The sequence below is a fragment of the Brienomyrus brachyistius genome, chromosome 22 (assembly GCF_023856365.1).
Source record: "Brienomyrus brachyistius isolate T26 chromosome 22, BBRACH_0.4, whole genome shotgun sequence".
Lineage (NCBI taxonomy): Eukaryota > Metazoa > Chordata > Actinopteri > Osteoglossiformes > Mormyridae > Brienomyrus > Brienomyrus brachyistius.
Window position 1 is genome coordinate 15,390,173 of NC_064554.1, and position 18,526 is coordinate 15,408,698.

General features: G+C 44.0%; 2 protein-coding genes across 4 annotated transcripts; one reads left to right on the plus strand and one right to left on the minus strand.

Moving 5' to 3' along the window:
* Nucleotides 1-77: 77 nt before the first annotated feature.
* On the minus strand, nucleotides 78-10,541 carry LOC125717659 (peptidyl-prolyl cis-trans isomerase FKBP10-like). Of its 3 annotated transcripts, none has more exons than XM_048990822.1 (10): nucleotides 9,220-10,541; nucleotides 7,746-7,891; nucleotides 5,690-5,879; nucleotides 4,477-4,622; nucleotides 3,950-4,139; nucleotides 3,230-3,375; nucleotides 2,687-2,873; nucleotides 1,535-1,677; nucleotides 996-1,159; nucleotides 78-885 (listed from the first exon to the last, which is right to left on the minus strand). In XM_048990822.1, exons 1-10 carry the CDS (start codon nucleotides 9,411-9,413, stop codon nucleotides 697-699), a joined length of 1,695 nt encoding a protein of 564 aa, XP_048846779.1. In that variant the 5' UTR covers nucleotides 9,414-10,541; the 3' UTR covers nucleotides 78-696. The 3 variants fall into 3 exon arrangements, with proteins under 3 accessions (XP_048846779.1, XP_048846778.1, XP_048846780.1); XM_048990821.1 differs by having other exon boundaries at nucleotides 2,687-2,876; nucleotides 9,220-10,355; XM_048990823.1 differs by having other exon boundaries at nucleotides 746-885; nucleotides 996-1,037; nucleotides 2,687-2,876; nucleotides 9,220-10,357.
* A 136-nt stretch (nucleotides 10,542-10,677) lies between these two features.
* LOC125717660 (endoplasmic reticulum protein SC65-like) lies at nucleotides 10,678-17,526 on the plus strand. Its single transcript, XM_048990825.1, has 7 exons — nucleotides 10,678-11,346; nucleotides 13,507-13,656; nucleotides 14,222-14,393; nucleotides 14,651-14,779; nucleotides 15,781-15,926; nucleotides 16,524-16,607; nucleotides 16,988-17,526. The coding sequence occupies exons 1-7, from the start codon at nucleotides 10,879-10,881 to the stop codon at nucleotides 17,135-17,137; spliced, it is 1,299 nt and encodes a 432-aa protein (XP_048846782.1). The 5' UTR covers nucleotides 10,678-10,878; the 3' UTR covers nucleotides 17,138-17,526.
* The last annotated feature ends 1,000 nt before the right edge of the window (nucleotides 17,527-18,526 follow it).

The window sequence follows — 18,526 nt, forward strand, 5'->3', positions numbered from 1 at the left end:
GGAAGATGGCATGCAATGTGGTGATTCTAACTAAGGAAGATTTGAGGTATTCTGAACACAGTACACAGGCCAAGGAACCCGAAAGAAATCTATATTGCACGTCAGATTACAAATCTCAATTGTCTCAGTCACAGTAATCCCAAAATTTGATCCATGCTGGGTGGATCTGAAACCTAGGCTGGAAGGAAGAAGGACGAAAAGTGGTGACGCACAGTGAGACAATATAAAAAATGTGCACTCTAGGCAAACATGGAAGTCGAGGGGGGTGTCATTTCAGGAGGTTGCAGAAACGGTGTTGGCTTAATATACAGCAGATCAAAAGGAGTCCTCAGAACTCTGCGGTCTCAATGGCTCCCTCTCCCGAAGGCCTCTGTAGGAACTCACAAAAGAGCCTTGTTCAGTTGGTTTTACAGTTTAAAAAACCCCAAGAGGAAGACTTAGAGGCCTTAGCTGGTGACTATGAATACCTCAAGCTTTGTAGCACTGAGTTCATGATTAGTCATCAGGGTGAATCCATGTTCTCTTGACTAATGATTAATTTTAAATCCTTACGAGTGAAAAGAAGGTTGGATTTTTAGGTGAGCTGGTTTGTGATTCCATGTACTCATCGGGTAGATCTGCATAAGTTCAATCAAACATAGAGAAGTTTACATCTAGTTCCATGTACTTTTCATGGTCACGCGTGCACCTCATCCCTCAGAGTTCCCCGTGTTGGATTTTCCCATTGTCCACCTCCTCTGTCAGCTCCAGTTCTTCCACCACTATCTTGCCGTCCCTGTTGCGGTCCTGGTTATCGAACATGTCTTTGATGATGGCGTCTGGGTCCTGGCCAGGACACAGACGACCCCTACCGTTTGCTGCCTGCACCTTGATGAATTCTGAGAACTGCAAAGGAAAACGGGGACAAGACACACGGGATCACGTGTGAATAATAAATATCTAAAAAAAAATTATACAAAATGTGTCAAAAGGAATATGAAAATAGGAAGACGCACTTCTTCCAGGGGAATCTCCTTATCCTTGTTCAAATCCATTGCCTGGAAGAGAGGCTCTGGTGGGTCCTCTAGCCAATAAAACAAGTAGCCCTTTGGCACCCCCTTCTGTAGGCCTATCAATTCCAGCTCAAATTGGAGCACCGCACTAGCTGGTATACCGTGTGCTGCATGGAGGAGATGTAGTCAAAGGAAGTCTGTTCAGACAAATGCCTACTTCAATATTAGTTTGAACACTAGAACTTGTGGCCATAGGTGGAAATTAGCGGGAGAACATGTTAATCTGAATCTGAGAAAACACTTCTTTACACAGCATATAGTTAGAGTATGGAACAGTCTTCCTGTTCAAGTAGTACAGGCTAAAACCCTGGGCTCCTTTAAATCAGAGCTAGATAAGATTTTAACAACTCTGACCTATTAGTTATGTTCTCTCCAAGCAAGTTTGATGGGCCAAATGGCGTCCTCTCGTTTGTAAATTTCTTATGTACCTAACTTGAGATTTCCTCCTAGAAATTCTTATAATTTTAGAATGGGCGCCTTACCTTCATGATCACCATGGGCGAGGTGCGGGGGTACGATAACCAGTCTCTTCTCGCCCACACACATGCCACGCAGGCCCTCGTCTAGCCCCGCAATCACCCTGTTAGCCCCCAGGAGGGTCTCCTGAAGTCGCTCATAGTGGTACCTGCACTCAAGTGGAGACACGGGTCATTAAAGCTGGAGACCTTGGATGATCCTGTCATAGTTTGTTTTGAGGAGATGGCGCGGTGGCATGGTGGTTAGCACTGTTGCCTCACATCTGTGGGACCTGGGTTCAAGTCCCTGCCAAGGTTCCGTGTGTGTCAGGTTTGTGTGTCTTGTGGGATAATCCAAAAACAAGCTGTGGCTAACTGGAGTTACCAAGATTGATGGTAGACATACATGTGTGTGTGAATATGCCCTGGGGTGGGTTGGTATCCCATTCTGTGTTGGACCCATAGGCTCTGGACCCCCCATGACTTAATAGGACTAGTAGATTCAGACATTGAATGGATGGATGGATGAATTAATGACTGAGGAGGCTCTGGAGCACAAGACAGGGAAGAACCCAGGATGGGGTGCCAACCTATCATACTGCACACTCACACACCACTCACTGGAGGGTGCAGTGGTTAGCACTGTCACCCCACATCTTTGGAACCTGAGTTCAAGTCCTTGCCAGGGGAGTTTCTCCCCCACTGTCGAAAAACATGCTGAGTTGAATTTGAATACCCATACAATGGGTTGGCACCCCCTCCTGGGTGGTTCCTAGCCTTCAGAATAGGCTCTGGATCCCCCACAACAGGACAAGCAGTTACAAAAAATGATAGGATCAACCATCTGTATTATCCTAGTCAACAATCTTAGTCTAAATTCTGAAAATCGAGATCTTACCAAATATGATTTACGCTGAATAATCCTGACCTAAATCCAGCACAATAAAATAAAAATACCGTACCGAGTATAATACTAATAGTATACTATGTCTTAATTTTAAGTGCTATAATAATAAAGTTTGACCAAATATCATTTACATCGTCACCCAAATGCAACACTGAAAGTAATCATTCTCATGTTAAGTCAGACACACATTACACATCCACCCATTTCTTTTAAAAAAATCTCTTATCCAGTAAGGTCTGAGTCTGACGTCGTAACAGCAAGAGCAAACTTACGAGGAGTAGACCAGCGTGCCGTCCAGCAGCGAGCAGTTGTAGTGGTACTGGATCAGGTCGTTGGCAGTACTCGTCACGCCACACACATCGGGCTTGTACGTCACTGTGATGTCCACACGGTCATTGGGGTTGTGGAAATCAATGACGTGAATGTGGAAGACGAGAACAGCTGAGCTAGGGACGAGGTCTACTGCAGGTGGGCGCAGGACAGGACAAATCAGAAACTACTTGGGAAAGTCTCCAGCCCCCCCCAACCCTGTACTGGATGAGGAGATGAAAGAAGGATAGATGTAGCTACCTCAACATTTCCACGCCGTAATTTAGGTGCTTTAGTCCCTGAGTTAATGTAAGGCAAACACAGAAACCACACTGCCATTTACCTATATTAAACCAGGAGGAACCCTAACCCTCAATAGCCTCGATAACAATGATTTGAGATACATGCAAAAGCAAAGGAAACTCAAACTCAGTCATAGTGGTGATCTCCAAGAGATCTCCCAGGCACTCTGTCTAATCTCTCTCCTCCCCATCTCGCAAACTAACCGGAGCCGTTTTCTCCATAAGCCAGATGAGGAGGCATAGTGATTCGCCGCCGCTCGCCCATGCACACCCCCTGCAGAGCCTTGTCCATGCCCCGGATCACATAGCCCATGCCGATGTAGGTGTTGTAGGTGCTGTTGCGCTGGTAGCTGAGGCAAAGGACGGAAAGAGGCGTGAGATGGTGTAGTCGCAAGTAGGGCTGGGCAACATATCGATAAAATATCATGAATGTTCATTATCACAATATATCATCATCAACTTGAATATCATATCATGGTATTGTGCATAATTAACAGTTATATTGCACCATTTTTAAATAAATTCCATCAAGGTATGAGTCTGTTAGCATAATTTATCAATATACCGGTAACATGCTCTGTAACTATTAGTAAAACAATTGGTTTATCGTAATCAGAAAAACTGAAAACTATATTTTAGTTTTCTATATATGAATTTTAGAATATCGTGATAAATACTGATATAGTGAAAATCTCAGAAAATATCTTGATGGCATTTTTATTGCATATCGCCCAGCCGTAATCATGAGCTTCATCATGAGAATATATCATTCTACCGCTACGTATGCAGATATTTCCCCAGGCAATATCACTCAAGTATACAGCTGGCACTAATAACAATGTATGCAAAATGTAGCATGATAATATGTACAAAAGGAAGACCACCAGCAGCCTGCCAAACCATAAGAACATGCAAAAAGCTGACCTGGAGTCGAAGGCGGTGCCGTCCAGGAAGGTGCCGTTGTAGTGGTAGCGGATGAAGTCACCGATGGCTGCCTTGCGGGAGCAAGATACGGGCAGCACCTGCTCATCCACGACAACATCATCGCTGGGGTGGTGCACATCCACCAGCAGAACGTCGAACACCAGGGTGGCCTGGGGGGGTATCATATTGCCTGAGGAGGGAATTGTGGGGGGAGGTGCTTAGACGGCAGGACGAGACATAAATCACCACATAAAATTACTTAACACAGCAGTACAATTGAACTCTGCATGAACAGGCTGTCCATGTTTATTCAAATATAAACATTTACCGAATTCCCACAGTTATGATCTACTAGGCAACAAAACACAACAAAAGACAAATAATAAACAAATTGAAAGACTGACACAGAATAAAACAAAAAATGTCATGTATATCATGCATAATTAGCCTTTACTCTCTTGGTGCTGGTTTTTGATGTTTACTTTGCATATTAAATAACATTATGCCGGCCAATACAAAGCAGTTACCGTATCCCTGTTCTCCGTAGGCCAGAAAAGGAGGGATAATGACAGTCCTCCACTCTCCCACGCACATGCCCAGTAGGCCCTCGTCCAGCCCCTTGATTAGATCGCCCTGCCCGACGTAGGTGTCATACGTCTGCTTCCTTCTGTAGCTGTGTGGGGCACATACAGAACAGTCAGGCCCAAACTGGGTAACTGCTGCCAATGAAAGCAAATGACGGAAGTTAAAAACAAAGGCATTTATTCATTTAAATAAGTAAATAAAAATTCAAACAAAGTAAATGATTTCATTTCAAATGTGATATAATACAATTAAAAAGTGCAGCTAAAATTATTTCAATAGTGTCAACAGTATAAACTATTCCAATATTACTGCAGTCCTGCTGCATGGCATCTAAAAAGTCATGTAACTAAAAAGTTGTGCAACTAAAAAGTCATGCATCTAAAAAGTCATGCAACTAAAAAGTCGTGCAACTAAAAAGTTACATTTGAGAGCTGCAGTGTATAACACAAAAAATAATACCAAATCAAACAATAAAAATGGAATAATCCTGAGACAATCATGCACAATTAGTTAGTTATGAGAAAAATCGACAATTATTCAATTGTTGTAATTTTGTATTATACTGCTTGAGAACTGAATCGTTTTACATTAAAGTGACGCTCAAATAACATTCCCATCCCATATTCTGCCTCTCTGTACGTCTTTCAGTTCATACAGATGGTTGCTCTCTTCATCTTATTAACTACCACACTCAGTACTAACCACTTGGTTTTGTACCTTCAATTATTAACACTTTCCAGAATAATTATACTTCATACCCAGCTGCTATTCTGGCACATTAAAAGCTGTCTTGTTTTATTTTATACTGTCTTGTAAAGTGTTTTTTTTACCGGATCTAGCTGAATAAGTAGCTTGTCGGAGTTACACAAAAGTGTTCCTGAGGCAAAAGGTAAAATGATTCAGTGGTTCAGATAGATAACCAATCAGATTACAGAGGAAGTAGGTCCAACTAGAGGAGGCAGGACCAAGACATCTGATTGGTTGGTCCAGCCTCCTCAAGTTGTTTAGGCCCTCCTCCTTCATAATCTGATTGGTTGTCTCTCTGAACCAATGATTTCTTTTTTCCTTCTGCCCCCAGAACATTACTGAGTGAATAAGTAAGCATCCCAATGCAGCTGTCGCTTACAGCCAACAAAGAGTCTGAAAGAAGCTGACCTGGAATCGAAGGGGGTGCCGTCCAGCAGCGTACCATTGTAGTGGTAGCGGATGAAGTCAGAGACCTCCACAGCACGCCGGCAGCTCTTGGGCTTGCTCAATGTGCGCATCTCCACCTTGTCCTGCAAGTTCCAGACGTCCAGCAGGATGAGGTCGAACAGCAGGGTGGCGTCGGGTGGAATCACCTTCCCTGACAGGGGAGAGAGAGGTGTGGATGCGGAGATGGTTAGAGGGCTTCACTGCCAGACTGTCAGAAAGAAATAGTACTCATTTGTACCCTTTCAGGGTACAATTAAATGTTACTGGGATTGTACCCTCAAGGGTCTGCCAATTGTACCCTAGCTGCAGGTAAATGTACCTTTTAAGGTGCAGAAATGGACTAATTAATGTTGTTTGTACCTTGGGAAACAAAGCTGGAGCAGGACTGAACAGTGCATTGTAATTAGTGTCTGTTCTTCAGGCCTGTTAGTCCCACTAAGATATTTTGAGGACAAGATGTAAAGAAATCAAATATTTAAAAATGTATTAAAGGTTGATTAAACTGACTTTTAATATTTTGTTTTTAAAAATTTAAATTTGCTTGATGATAGACAGAAATGAAAGACCTTAGTAACTTTGTCAAAATACTTGTTAATAGTCGGAAAATACTTTTTATGTAAATGACTGTTTATCTAAATTAGCTATATGTTTTGCAGCCACATTTTTCTTTCAGTCTAAAAACCTGCTAAATCTGACCATAAACTCTGTACACAGACGCTCAAAATATCCAAATTACTTTTATCTGATGTACTTTTCTAGTTTATTTTAGGGTTTTAATTAGGGCTGTGAAATTTATCGCATTAAAGTTTAAAGTCATATTTCATTAATTCATGCAGTATTTTAATACACAAATGGAAGAATGATAAGAGGAGGGATTTTTAATAGACACCTATAATATTCCTTCCTGGCTGTGAGCAACGGGATAGTTTAGGTTGTGATGCTGCACAGAACCGCAGAATTCAAAGCTGTAATCAAATTATCCCATTAACATCTCACAGGGAAGCGGATGTTACCTGGTTTATTTAAGAAAAAACGACCTTTTATCTTATTCAGGACACCATCAGTGGCTGTCATGACATCACATTTGCCAAATAGGTTTTACATCGATCATGCGTTTGGTTACATGTACATGTGGTCCATGCCATTAATTGCCAAGGTGTGCGATTATAAAAACTATTGTTTAACATCCCTACTTATAACACAAGACCCTCCATTGTCTTATTGCCAAATGAGCATCTGCCTGTTTAAATGCTTCCCAGTAGAATTTTTGTGGCAAATGAATAATATATACCTCACAGCTTTAAGTCAAACCATTACACAAATATTAAAATATGGGTCATTCTCACAAAATGAAGATTAGGAGTTACAACAAAATATAGTATTTGATTCTTGTGTAGAGCAAATGACATTAACTAAACTTTTTGGGTATTTTAAAATTGTCTTTTGTTGGTATAACCTGGGGGTGGCATGGTGGTGCAGTGGTTAGCACTGTAGCCTCACACCTCTGGGACCCGGGTTCGAGCCTGGGCCACATGTTATCCTCCCCATGTCGTCGTGGGGTTTCCTCCGGGTACTCCAATTGCCCCCCACAGTCCAAAAACATGCTGAGGCTAATTGGAGTTGCTAAATTGCCCGTAGGTGTGCATGTGACAGTGAATGGTGTGTGAGTGTGGCCTGCGATGGGCTGGCCCCCCATCCTGGGTTGTTCCCTGCCTCGTGCCCATTGCTTCCGGGATAGGCTCCGGACCCCCCGCGACCCAATAGGATAAGCGGTTTGGAAGATGGATGGATGGATGGACTTTAATGTTACTTTAATGTTAATTCTTCATTAATTTTGGGATTCAATGTTTAAATATTTATTATTGTAAGTTTTAATGCTAGGTGCAATTGATCACAATTAGTCACAGAAAACCGTGCGATTAATTAGTTAATATTTTTTGAGTGATTCACAGCTCTATTTGAACTATATCTGTCATTACCCGACAGGAAGCGTCAAACAGGCCCCGCCCACGGATACCTGCCCCCAGGCTCCCATAGGCCAGATGGGGAGGGATGGTCACTCTCCTGCGCTCATTGACACACATGCCCAGCATTCCCCGGTCGATTCCTGTGATCAGCCTCCCCAGTCCCACCTGGGCCGTCAGCGGTGGTCCACGGTCATAACTAATGCGGCAGAGAAAGCAGGAAGAGGTGCGGAGGAGAACTCCACGTTAAAGGCTCCGAAATACGTTAAATTCTAAGCAAAACAGTCAGGCCTAACACTCATATTTACACAAACGTTCCTGTGGTGAATTTCACCATTTTCTTTTTCTACTAAGTGATCGGTGGAGTGGTGGCTCTGAAGCTAGGGCTCTGTGCCTGCACCTAGAAGGTTGCTGGTTCAAATCCCATGAACGCCCAGAGTAACTCTACTCCCTTGGACCATTGAGCAGGGCCCTTAACCTACAGTAACTTCGTCCTGGGTTGGACGTTAATCTACATCCAGCTCTATAAGAAGGTCCTCTAACTAACAGGGGACAAAACTTGGTGGTAGGATTGGCACTCCAGCCACTGGGGGGAAAAACTCACACTGGTCCATTCGAGCTGGTGTGGTGCTGAGGTATCACCTGTCATATGACTGTACCCAGGCTCTCATCCCTGAGGTGCCGTGCTGTGTGTGTCAGTGCACGCTCCTTCCCTTAAGTGATCACACAGCCAATTGTTTTGTGTTACTGTGATTTAATCTTTTTTTTTTTTAATGCCCAACCACCACCACCCTCTTCAGAGGACAAAATTATTTTGAATTAACTGAACAGCAGATCAATACATTAAGTGAAGCCCCTCCAAACCAGCCCACCCCCCCATTATGACAACGCAGTACACAGATGGATAAGTAAGACATGTTAATGTGATTTCTGATGACATAAGTATTTATTACTCAACAAATAGGTAGTAATAATATTTTAAGGGAGTAATTTATTCCTGAGCTTGGCACACCTAGCAAGCTCTCTCATTTCATCTGAATATCCCTTCATGCAATAAAAGCTATTGAATCTCAGTGCAATGACCCAGTATGCAGAGAAAGGTGTTGATCGGTAACATATAGTAAATTAAAATGAAAATAAGTGACAGTTAACATTCACGTGACATTTAGTTACTTTACTGAAGCACTTACCCGTAGTGACGTCGCTTATTAGCAGCTATTCAGACAACCGGGTATTTTATAAAAGCAATTCTTACTAATTACCATCGCCTTAACTAATATATTGACTGAGTTTAGTTTCCTATACTGCGGCACCAACAATATTTAAAAAAAAAAACACGATAACCATTTAAAAGTAAGACAACTTCTGTCATGTTTTTTCTATTTGGTATTTTTGAATGCGGTCCGTTTTGCAACGAGACATCCGGAGTTCTGCTGTAAATCTCTAATCACCCTCAGTTCTCAAAAAGCCTGATCCATTGCTGCCTGGAATCCCGTCCCCTCCCAGACCACGCATCTTGCACATTACCTCGAGTCGAACTTCTTTCCATCCGGGAAGGTTCCGTTATAGTGATAACGAACATAGTCTTCAGTTTCTACTTCTCTGGGGCATGTCCTGGGTATGTAACGACGCTCGATGACCACGTCCCCTAACGGGCTCGGGATGCACCCTACGTGCGCTGCGGCAACGCAGAGAAAAACTACAGCAAACTGCGCCTCCATTCTTAAATAACCTCTGAACGGAGATGTATGGTGGTTCGTGGAAAAACTTGTTCTACCCAAATCTAAAGCAGAGTTGTGTGCAGCCCTGCAGCTTTGAGTGCTGTGGAGGAGCGCTGGTCTCTGGTTTGTCTGGCAGGGAGTGTGATCAGATGATTCTCCGCAGGCTCCCTCCTTCTCCAAGAAATTTTGTAAACGTGTAAAGTGTCCTTTTGGAACACGTCGCTATTGCCTTCCGTTGGGAGGAGTACGTCACTCTTCCACAATATTCAGAAATTCAGTTGTACGTCGAAGTCTGGCATTTCAGAAACAAACACTGATAGCTAAGTAGTAGAGCTGTTTTTGATGTAAAACGTGCACATTATTCGAGTACTGTGAGCTACAGTGATCCCCTATTTGATCACACATCTGATCTTTACAGGAAGAGCCGCCGCGGTTCCATTTGCTTAGACGGATCCGGGTCCTAAATAGGGTTTGTTCGCGCAAACGCATTTTATAAAAACCCGATCCGAATCTTATGTTTGTATAATCACATTTATACCTTTGCTACATTTAAAGTTTATTGCTAAGAGTAACCATCTATTACAAGAAAGAATTACTTTTACTTCAAGATAGTCCATAGGAGACAGGCTGTCCTATACATCTTGATAAACTAACAAATAAAAACAGAAAAACGATATTTTTCGTTACAACTTTGATTAAACATGAAAGACGTTCGCCTACTATTTGATGTGTTTGTACTGTATTCTACTTTTTAAGGCATTAATGAAATCTGAAAAGAGCATAATTCTGATCTTATCTTCATCTAAAAGATAAGAATGGGGGGCAATTGTAATCGTGTTATTCTCTGCAAATCAAAACATTTACACGAAAGATTTACGAAGTACGCATTTCGTAACCACACGCGTTTCTTTGCTATAGGTTCGGATTTTGTAGGATAGTACAGTTTAATAGCTATATTGATAAGATCTCGAGCATTTTATACCAAATCCTACTGAAATATTTTATATCACTCGGATTCAGAGAAAAAAATGTCTCCAATAAAAAGTTAATGGACCTCCAAAATGATCAAATATTTAATCATATTTCATATTACCCCCCACCGTTTCTCTTTAATCGCTAAAGAAAAACATCGACACATTTCCTCAGCCAGATAATTAATTGATAATTAGTTTATAGTAGGCGTAGACTAAATAACTAAATAATAATGTGATATATGGTATTTTTAAAAGGTATCGCAGCGCATGTGTGCTCGGGCTGAGGAACATTCTGGGCGTTATGACCCTGGGATTTAAAGACTTGGAGCACTATTGGATTGACTTCTGGAAGTACTTCTCCAGGACCTGGAGTTTGCCTCTCCTCCTTTGAATATTTCCTTACCTCCGCCCGACCTAATATACGTGCAGACAGGCAGGCATGTTCGCACTTCAGGGGCGAGCTGAGAGCAACAGATGAATAGCCCTACATCATGGCTCCGGACGCTGGGTGCGCAAAACTCATCCCGCTGCTCCTTTCTTTGTGGATGGTTTTATTAAGGCCTGGGGAGGCGCAGTATGAGAAGTACAGCTTTAAGAGCTTTCCGCAAAATGATATCATGCCACTGGAAACCGCATACGCCTATGCATTGGACCAGTATGCGGCACAGAACTGGAGGGAGAGCCTGAAGTTCCTGGGGCTGAGTTTGCGTCTGCACCGCCTGCTGAAGGACTGCGACGCTTTCTGCAGCCAAAACTGCAGCAGCGTCAGCCGGGAGCACGATGCACTTTTCACGGACAGCACCCTGCAGCTGGTCCGGCACGTCCTACTGCGGGCGTCCTGCCTCAAGAAGTGCAAGGCGAATTTCCCGGTGTTCACCGTGTCCTACCCCAGGAGAGACGTCCTGGATGCTTTCGAAAAGAGGATACCGTATCGTTACATACAGTATGCCCAGTTCCAGGTGAGATCGCGGACAGTTTTACTATTAGTCACCAGGAAAACTAGCTGCTGTTAGTGAAACGACAGTAACATTTAAGTGTAACGCATAGTGATTTTTTTTGCGTGTATTTTTGTAACACCATCCTTTTGCGAACATTCTTTCTCACCACATTACTTGCAGATGTCAGGAATGTCAGAATTTGCATTTAGATTACAATATTTGCATAAACTATATCTTAACTACTTTTGTCTGTAAAATCGCTTAAGCTACCGGAGGGTACATGATTCCAGTGTTCCGCAACTCGATGTAATGAACTTCTTATCAAGCAACAAACAAACGCTTAATATATCTTCGGAACTTCCATGCATTTAATTTTGTTTGCGACTAATGCAGTCGCCTTATACCGAAAAAGTCGCTATGGAGTTTTTCTCGCGACTCGCCGGCGGTCGTGCTGGGGCGCTACATGTGCCACGTACCCCAGACTGCAGGAATTTACAGCGCTTGCCCCCCAACTCCAACAAAAGCTGCATTATCTTCCGAAATGCAGACTTTGATTTACAGTTTTAGACACCAGTCGCTGAAAAGGAAGACGCCCCTTAATATCCACTCAGTGATGTCAAACTTGGGACGCTTATTCGAGCGAGGTTTCCGTGTGAATTCGAATTCGAATCCGGATTTTAATTATTGCGGAGTAATAATGAATTCTGCCGCCTTTGTCAGGCTTCTCTATTTAGATTACTTATCTTATACATTGGATATAAGACATTTTCCCTGCGATTTGCGGAACCTTGTAACAAGAAACAGTTTGTCTGAAAGATCCGCCAGACTCATTTGTGAATCCACTTTCCTTTTTTAAATAAATAAATAATAAATTCCACTCTTGCATCCAGGCAATATAAAAGAGTGCATAAGGCACTACACACTTTACACAAGTATGCCTACAAATCATTATTTTGTACAAAAAAAAAAAAGTTCTTTGTCAACCAATAGGCGTTGGTTGCTTTATCCAGTCTATCGCGTTTTTTCTTCTTCCGAATTTACCTTTGTCTATAATATTATTATACATTTTGCTTATACATGTCTTACATGCTCTCCACCTCATCTTATCCTGTCATCGTGTTTTTAAATAGTACTTAATTAAGAGCCACATAATATGTGATCTCGTGGGGAATATGTATTAACTTCTTTGAGCAAATGGCACGGTGGGAGTCCTTTGGGCATCACCCCCATTACGTCACACTTATTTGTAAAGGAGCCCAGAGTCATTGGCCGGTTTAGTAGATACTGGTCACTGACAGTAACCGCTGGCAGATTACGAAGGTTTAAGATAGCATGGGTTTGGTGAAAGATTTTATCAGCACTGTTAATGTAGCGTATCTCCCATGGCTCATCCAAAGAGCAGCACTGGAAGGGAAAAAATATACAAGTCTGTACAGTGTGAGAGTTTGTCTTTCTGCAGTAACCGCACTGCATGCAGAATCTGCTGCTCTTTGAGCGTATCGCTTAAATTTGTATCCATATCAAAACCAATAGCTACAACTGGCAGTGGGATCCTTATGACATCATGATTACGGTATATCAATTCAACTGTGGTCATAGTGCTTACAAGCCGTAGCAGATGCACCAAAGTAGATTTGGAAATGGATAAATACATTTAAAAGGTTTTGGTTTAGTAACTGTTGTGGTATTTTTTTCCACTGCATGTCTGCAGTGATTGAAGATACCCATATAAGTGTTTTTAACTGTGTTTTTTTCCTAACATCCACTGGTGGATTTAGGTACGGGTGACACGCATAAAAAAAATAAAATAAACAATTCGGTTGTTACATTCGCACGATGGGTTTTCTCTCGCTTGTTTGCACAACACCTCAGTGATGTCATGTCACCGTGTTGGTCAGTTGACTTTGTCGGAGTGGGTGCCCTGATTTTATAGTTTGAGCTAGGCAGGCTGCAGGGAGGGGGGGTGGGGGTGGGTTGACCTCAGGTCACCCCACTGGAAGCCTGAGGGAGGGGGGGGAATCTAGCGCACCTCTGACTTTGTGCAGTACTAATGCAATTGGTAAAATCAGTTTTAAATGTATCCTTTCTTACTAAAAATGCTGACATCAAAGAGCAGGCTCTCTTCCCACACCATCACACCGCGTGAAAGTGACGCGTAACGGCCATCCTCATCGCCATTAGATCGACAACCTGGAGAAGGCCGTGTCTGCAGCCCACACCTTCCTGCAGAAGAACCCGGGCGACCCGCAAATCACCAAGAATATGAACTACTACAGGACCCTGTTCGATGTGGAAGAGTACCTCATCGACCATGAAGAGCGGCCGTACGAGGTGAGGGGGGGCAGGGCTGCTCCATACTTAGCAGCTTTCAGTGGCGGGGAGGGGGGGGGGTATTTTTTTTTTTTATAATGCCAACACTTAAATTAAGGGAGTTAAAAATTAAAAATTGGATCTCGGGGGATTAACATGGGGATGAAATGACTCATTCGGAACAGACTAGATATAAATACATAATTCTTTATAAATATACTTTGTGTGTATATCTATCCATGTCTAAACGGTTTATCCTGCCTGGGTCACAGGGGAGGGCACTGGGGGTAATTTAGAGGCACCAATTAGCCTAACTGCAAGTATTTGGATTGCGGGAAAAACTCTGTGACATGGGGGGGAGACGGCAGTCGGCCCCCTCCAGCCCCTGGAGGTGTGCGGTAGCAGTGTTACCCGCTGAGCTACCATGCTGCCCTTAATTATAAATAAGTTCTGTAATTAAGAAGTAAGGAGCTTGGCAGATGAGGTGCACAGTAGTGTCGTACCCGTGATGCCCGACGGCTACGATTGCGCCCCCCCCCCCCCCCCCCCCGTGTCTGAACCCTGCGTCCGTCGCTCCTCCCCGTAGGGTCTGTTCCTCAAAGCCGTCAAGCTCTTCAATGCGGGCGACTTCAGCAGCAGCGCCAGGCACATGGAACAGGCGGCTAGCGAGTACTTCGCGGCTTTTGGCCTCTGCCTGGCGGGCTGCGAGGGCGCTTACGAGGTCACCCAGTTGAAGGACTTCTTCCCTTCGCTGGCAGGTGAGTGACCATAGCCCCCCCACCCTCCAGTGTACCAAAGATGGACGCGCATAGCACAGCTGCTGTACACAAACCATCAGTATCATCTTGACACTAACTAAACGATGCGGCCTATATATGCTGAGTTGCTTCGTCAAATGTAGATATTCGTTAATATGTTGCTCTACAGCTGCATCCAGGTTTCACGGTGCGGAAACAATCCTATATGCTGTAAGAAGTGTCTTTAACTATGTATGACCCACTGCCCCCTGCCCCAGCTCTCTACACGGACGTCTTGAGGTGCAAGGCGAAATGCGAGGCCAACCTGACGCCCAACGTGGGGGGATTTTTCGTGGAGAAGTTTGCCGCCACCATGTACCACTACCTGCAGTTTGCCTACTACAAACGTAAGGAGAGTGTAACGTCCACCTTTGCAGTGGAGTCCATCTTCAACCTTGCAAAGTTGTTTAATCTCCATAGGCAGTCGACGGTCCCTATCAGAAATCTTGACATCACTGACAGCATCCATCCTGGGGAGGCGGGGGGGGGGAGATGATGGAGATATTAATTGCTTAGGAAATAAAAGTTCGGGCCGGGAGTAACATTTTAAAATTTCTGGTCATTGACTTGTAATTGCTGTTATTATGTTAAAAGCAGCGGGAGTCTTACTGCAGTGTTGCCAACTTCGGTAATACAGATTTGCCGTAAGATTTCTTGTATGAAAGTGTGAGCGTCAAACCAGTTACCCTGTTACTTGTCAACTGAAATCCATGTCCTGAGGGGTGTAAATATTCAATTTAGCACCCCAGCACACCTTCAGCAAGGTCTTTAGCCACCACGCCCCCCAAACAGAAATGCTCAATGGGCACCTCTTAAGTGGCTGATCTTGTGCTTTGCTCTCACCAGTCTTAAAGAAGACGGGAGACACAAAACACTAAAAAAAACATTCCGATGTACCTGCACTTGTGCTTGCCCAAATGGCAAATGAAGTTTCATTTCGAATAAAGTAGAATATTACGGAGAATGGCTGTATCCGAAATTGCGTAGTTTGCTACGCACTATGTGATGAGAGAAGTATGTCTGAATCTTCAGTATGGACTGTAGGCGTGTGGTACCTGGATGACATAGTGCAATCTACGAAACTGTGAAGTGTGCAGCCGATGGACGCTACGCTATCCCACAAGGGACTGTCAAGATGGCGGAGGGTGGGACAAGAATGACATCTGGGAATTTTTACCGTCCTCTGTCCTTCTGTTCTTGAGTATTGGGAACTGGTTTTCCGAAATGGAAGATGGCGTAAAACGGGGTCATGAGAATGCAAGTATGGTCAAGTATGCATACTGAGAAACAGTTAATGTCTCTGTGCTTCGTATGCCGTGGTGTGTCAGCCATCTTGTTTTCCTTCCAGTGAACGACGTACGCAACGCCGCCCCGTGTGCTGCCAGCTACACGCTTTTTGACCCGGGTGATGAAACCATGAAACAGAACATGGTGTACTACCACTTCTACCGTGAGCAATGGGGCCTGGATGAGATTCACTTCAAACCTCGGCCGGTGAGTGTTGCCCCCGAGTGGCAGCTCCTGGTACGGCGCATCAGTCTGATTTGGCTTGGAGAACGACTAGCGGGAGAGTCGGCCAGTACGAATTCAGCCTTTAGACCCTGGGCGTTTTCCCTTCAGGACCAGGGCTGTCTCGCGTGCACCGCACTGCATTTTAAGCATCACCGTGACACCTGAACCATTCAGAGGGCTGGACACTTTCAGCAGCTGGACATTTTCACACCACATTGACTGTTAAAAAGCACAAAACAGCTTCTCAGTTGCCAGGCTTGTAATTTAAACAGCGGCTCTGGTGCAAAATTCAAAGCTCCGTTAAAGCACCCAAAAGCCTCAGTGTGACTAAACATGCCAGAGAACCAACCAATCGGAAAGCAAGTGTGCCTAAACATACCAGAGAACTGACCAATCGGAAAGCAAGTGTGACTAAACACGCCAGAGAGCTGACCAATCAGAAAGCAAGTGTGAATAAACATACCAGAGAACTAACCAATCGGAAAGCAAGGGCTCACTTCCTCCATAAATAGCACGTAAGGGGCAATGAATAAATGCTTGACTAGGTACAGTGACTCTTCAACACGTTTCCTTTGGCAGGAGGCAGTGAGGTACTTCAACCAGACTACCCTGATGAAGGACATGTTGGAGTTTGCTGAGAAATTCCTTCAGCCTGACGATGAGGTAAGCAAACTTATAATGGGGTTGGTGGGGGCTTCATACTGGTCTGTGAGTTAAGTAGCAGTGTTAGTCACCAGTCCTTTCAGTACATTGGTTGTCAAGAGCCATCAAACCAAGCAGCTAGCGGCTCATAGTCACCTATGTCACTGTAAGGACAGGTGACAATACAGCTACTGTACCCAGATGGGTAAGAGGGGTGAAGCTGAGGACGGCAGGTATAGGAAGAAGGGGGGGTCTGACCTCCCGTTTCAGCGTGGCATGTAGCAGCGAGCCGTCGGCCAATGAGACCACGCTGCAGCAAAGTGTCAACCAATGAGAAAACACTGTGAGATTCTGTCCCTTCAGTCCGTCCCCCGACCCACGTGTGTCATCCCCTCCTGTAGGATGTGGTGAGCCCAGAGGAACCAACCTCAAAGGTCACAGACCCCCCCGATGCAGAATTCGAGGGTCTGGGGGATTACGAAGAGTCCTTCGTTGCGGATTGGTGGCAGGAGCCAAAAAGCAAAGGGGATGTGGGCGAGCCCAGCGAGTGAACCTGCGAGCACCACGTCCCGGGAAGCTCTCTCGCCTTCAGGGCTCCGGATAGCCTCCAGGCAGGAGTATCCGAAATGAACCAGTCACGACTGTGGGACGCATAGATTCCCAGACTGAGTGCCGGTCCTGTTGAAAAGGGTCCATCGACTCATTTCCCCATGTTCTTTTGTGAAGATGTATCATATTTTGGCTGTTCCTATTACCTTATTTTAAAAACTATTCTTATTTAATTGCGACCTTCCTTTGTGCCTTAACCTTTTCTGTATTATGCGGTTTGTTGGATGAAACTGATTCTCCTGTCATATTGCTGTTTTCCGGTTATATTTTGATACAGATGATTTTTCAAGGGCAGATATAGTAATATCAAAATAAAAAGGAGATTAAGTTATGACACAATTGGATTATGGTTTTGTAGGAAAACTTCAGTATCAAGACTTTTCCAAGACTGTCCAGATTTATTACATCTAAAGTAAAGTCCCATAATACTGGCTTTATTTTGTTTGAGTATTTAAGTAGTATTACACAGTAAGCCTTAAGTATTTTGTGTCCTAAGCATTTTGGCGATGCTTGCAGTCATTTTCACCATGACTTTGTGGCACATGTGTCAGGTTTAACGATGCGGTGGCCTCGGGCTTGGGAGGGTACGGGGGGGGGGGGGGGGATGGGTGTCAATTTCTTAGATTCTCCACACCCCCAACTCTCTACTTGTCCACCCAGCTGACATCATGTAAAACCTAAAGCAGCCAATCATTGCAGTGAGAGCCAGCTGGCTTCCATTGCGGCGCCACCTGCTGGCTGATGAAGGGTTTAAGTCACCGGTTTCTAAACCACACATGCAAAACTCAGGAGTCCCAAACCATCATTGAAACCTACAGAAATAGATCTCTAAAGTAAAACTTAATTCAGTTTTATTTTCATATAGCCAACAGCTTGCTTCGCTATCCAGATAAGATCTTGAGTGGCCCTTCTTTACCAGAAATTCCCAGTCCAGTCTGCAGGGAGCTGCAGCCAGTCCATGTTTTTGCTCCTTCCCAGCTTCTCATAGGGAGCAAAAATGTGGACTGTCTGCGGGTCCCCGAGGACCGGGCTGGGAAACACTGGTGTTGAAAATAGGTAAGAAAGGTGGCTACATATCTGCAGTTTGGCATAAGCAAATCCATTTAATCAGAAAAAGGCCCCAGTCATGTTATCCTAGCCAGACTCGATGAAAATTAATGGTCATCTAAATGAAAACCTTGAAAAGGTATGTCATGCTACAATGCTTTAATTATATACTGATATTGAATTAGATGGTTATTATAGCATGAATTTACGGTCATTCATTTCACTTGTTTTGTAAGACGATTAACACGGCGAATGTAATCACCTTTCCGGGTCGTTCCGGGTGC

What these genes read in the sequence shown, in the direction of transcription:
- LOC125717659 (XM_048990821.1), bottom strand. Translation starts at nt 9,413, where the DNA reads ATGGAGGCGCAGTTTGCTGTAGTTTTTCTCTGCGTTGCCGCAGCGCAC. An exon ending in GGAAAGAAGTTCGACTCGAG is followed by an intron (nt 7,892 to 9,219) that starts GTAATGTGCAAG and finishes CTGCCGCATTAG; the next exon opens with TTATGACCGTGGACCACCGC. An exon ending in CTATGGGAGCCTGGGGGCAG is followed by an intron (nt 5,880 to 7,745) that starts GTATCCGTGGGC and finishes CTCCCCTGTCAG; the next exon opens with GGAAGGTGATTCCACCCGAC.
- LOC125717660 (XM_048990825.1), top strand. Translation starts at nt 10,879, where the DNA reads ATGGCTCCGGACGCTGGGTGCGCAAAACTCATCCCGCTGCTCCTTTCT. An exon ending in TACAGTATGCCCAGTTCCAG is followed by an intron (nt 11,347 to 13,506) that starts GTGAGATCGCGG and finishes CATCGCCATTAG; the next exon opens with ATCGACAACCTGGAGAAGGC. An exon ending in TTCACTTCAAACCTCGGCCG is followed by an intron (nt 15,927 to 16,523) that starts GTGAGTGTTGCC and finishes TTCCTTTGGCAG; the next exon opens with GAGGCAGTGAGGTACTTCAA.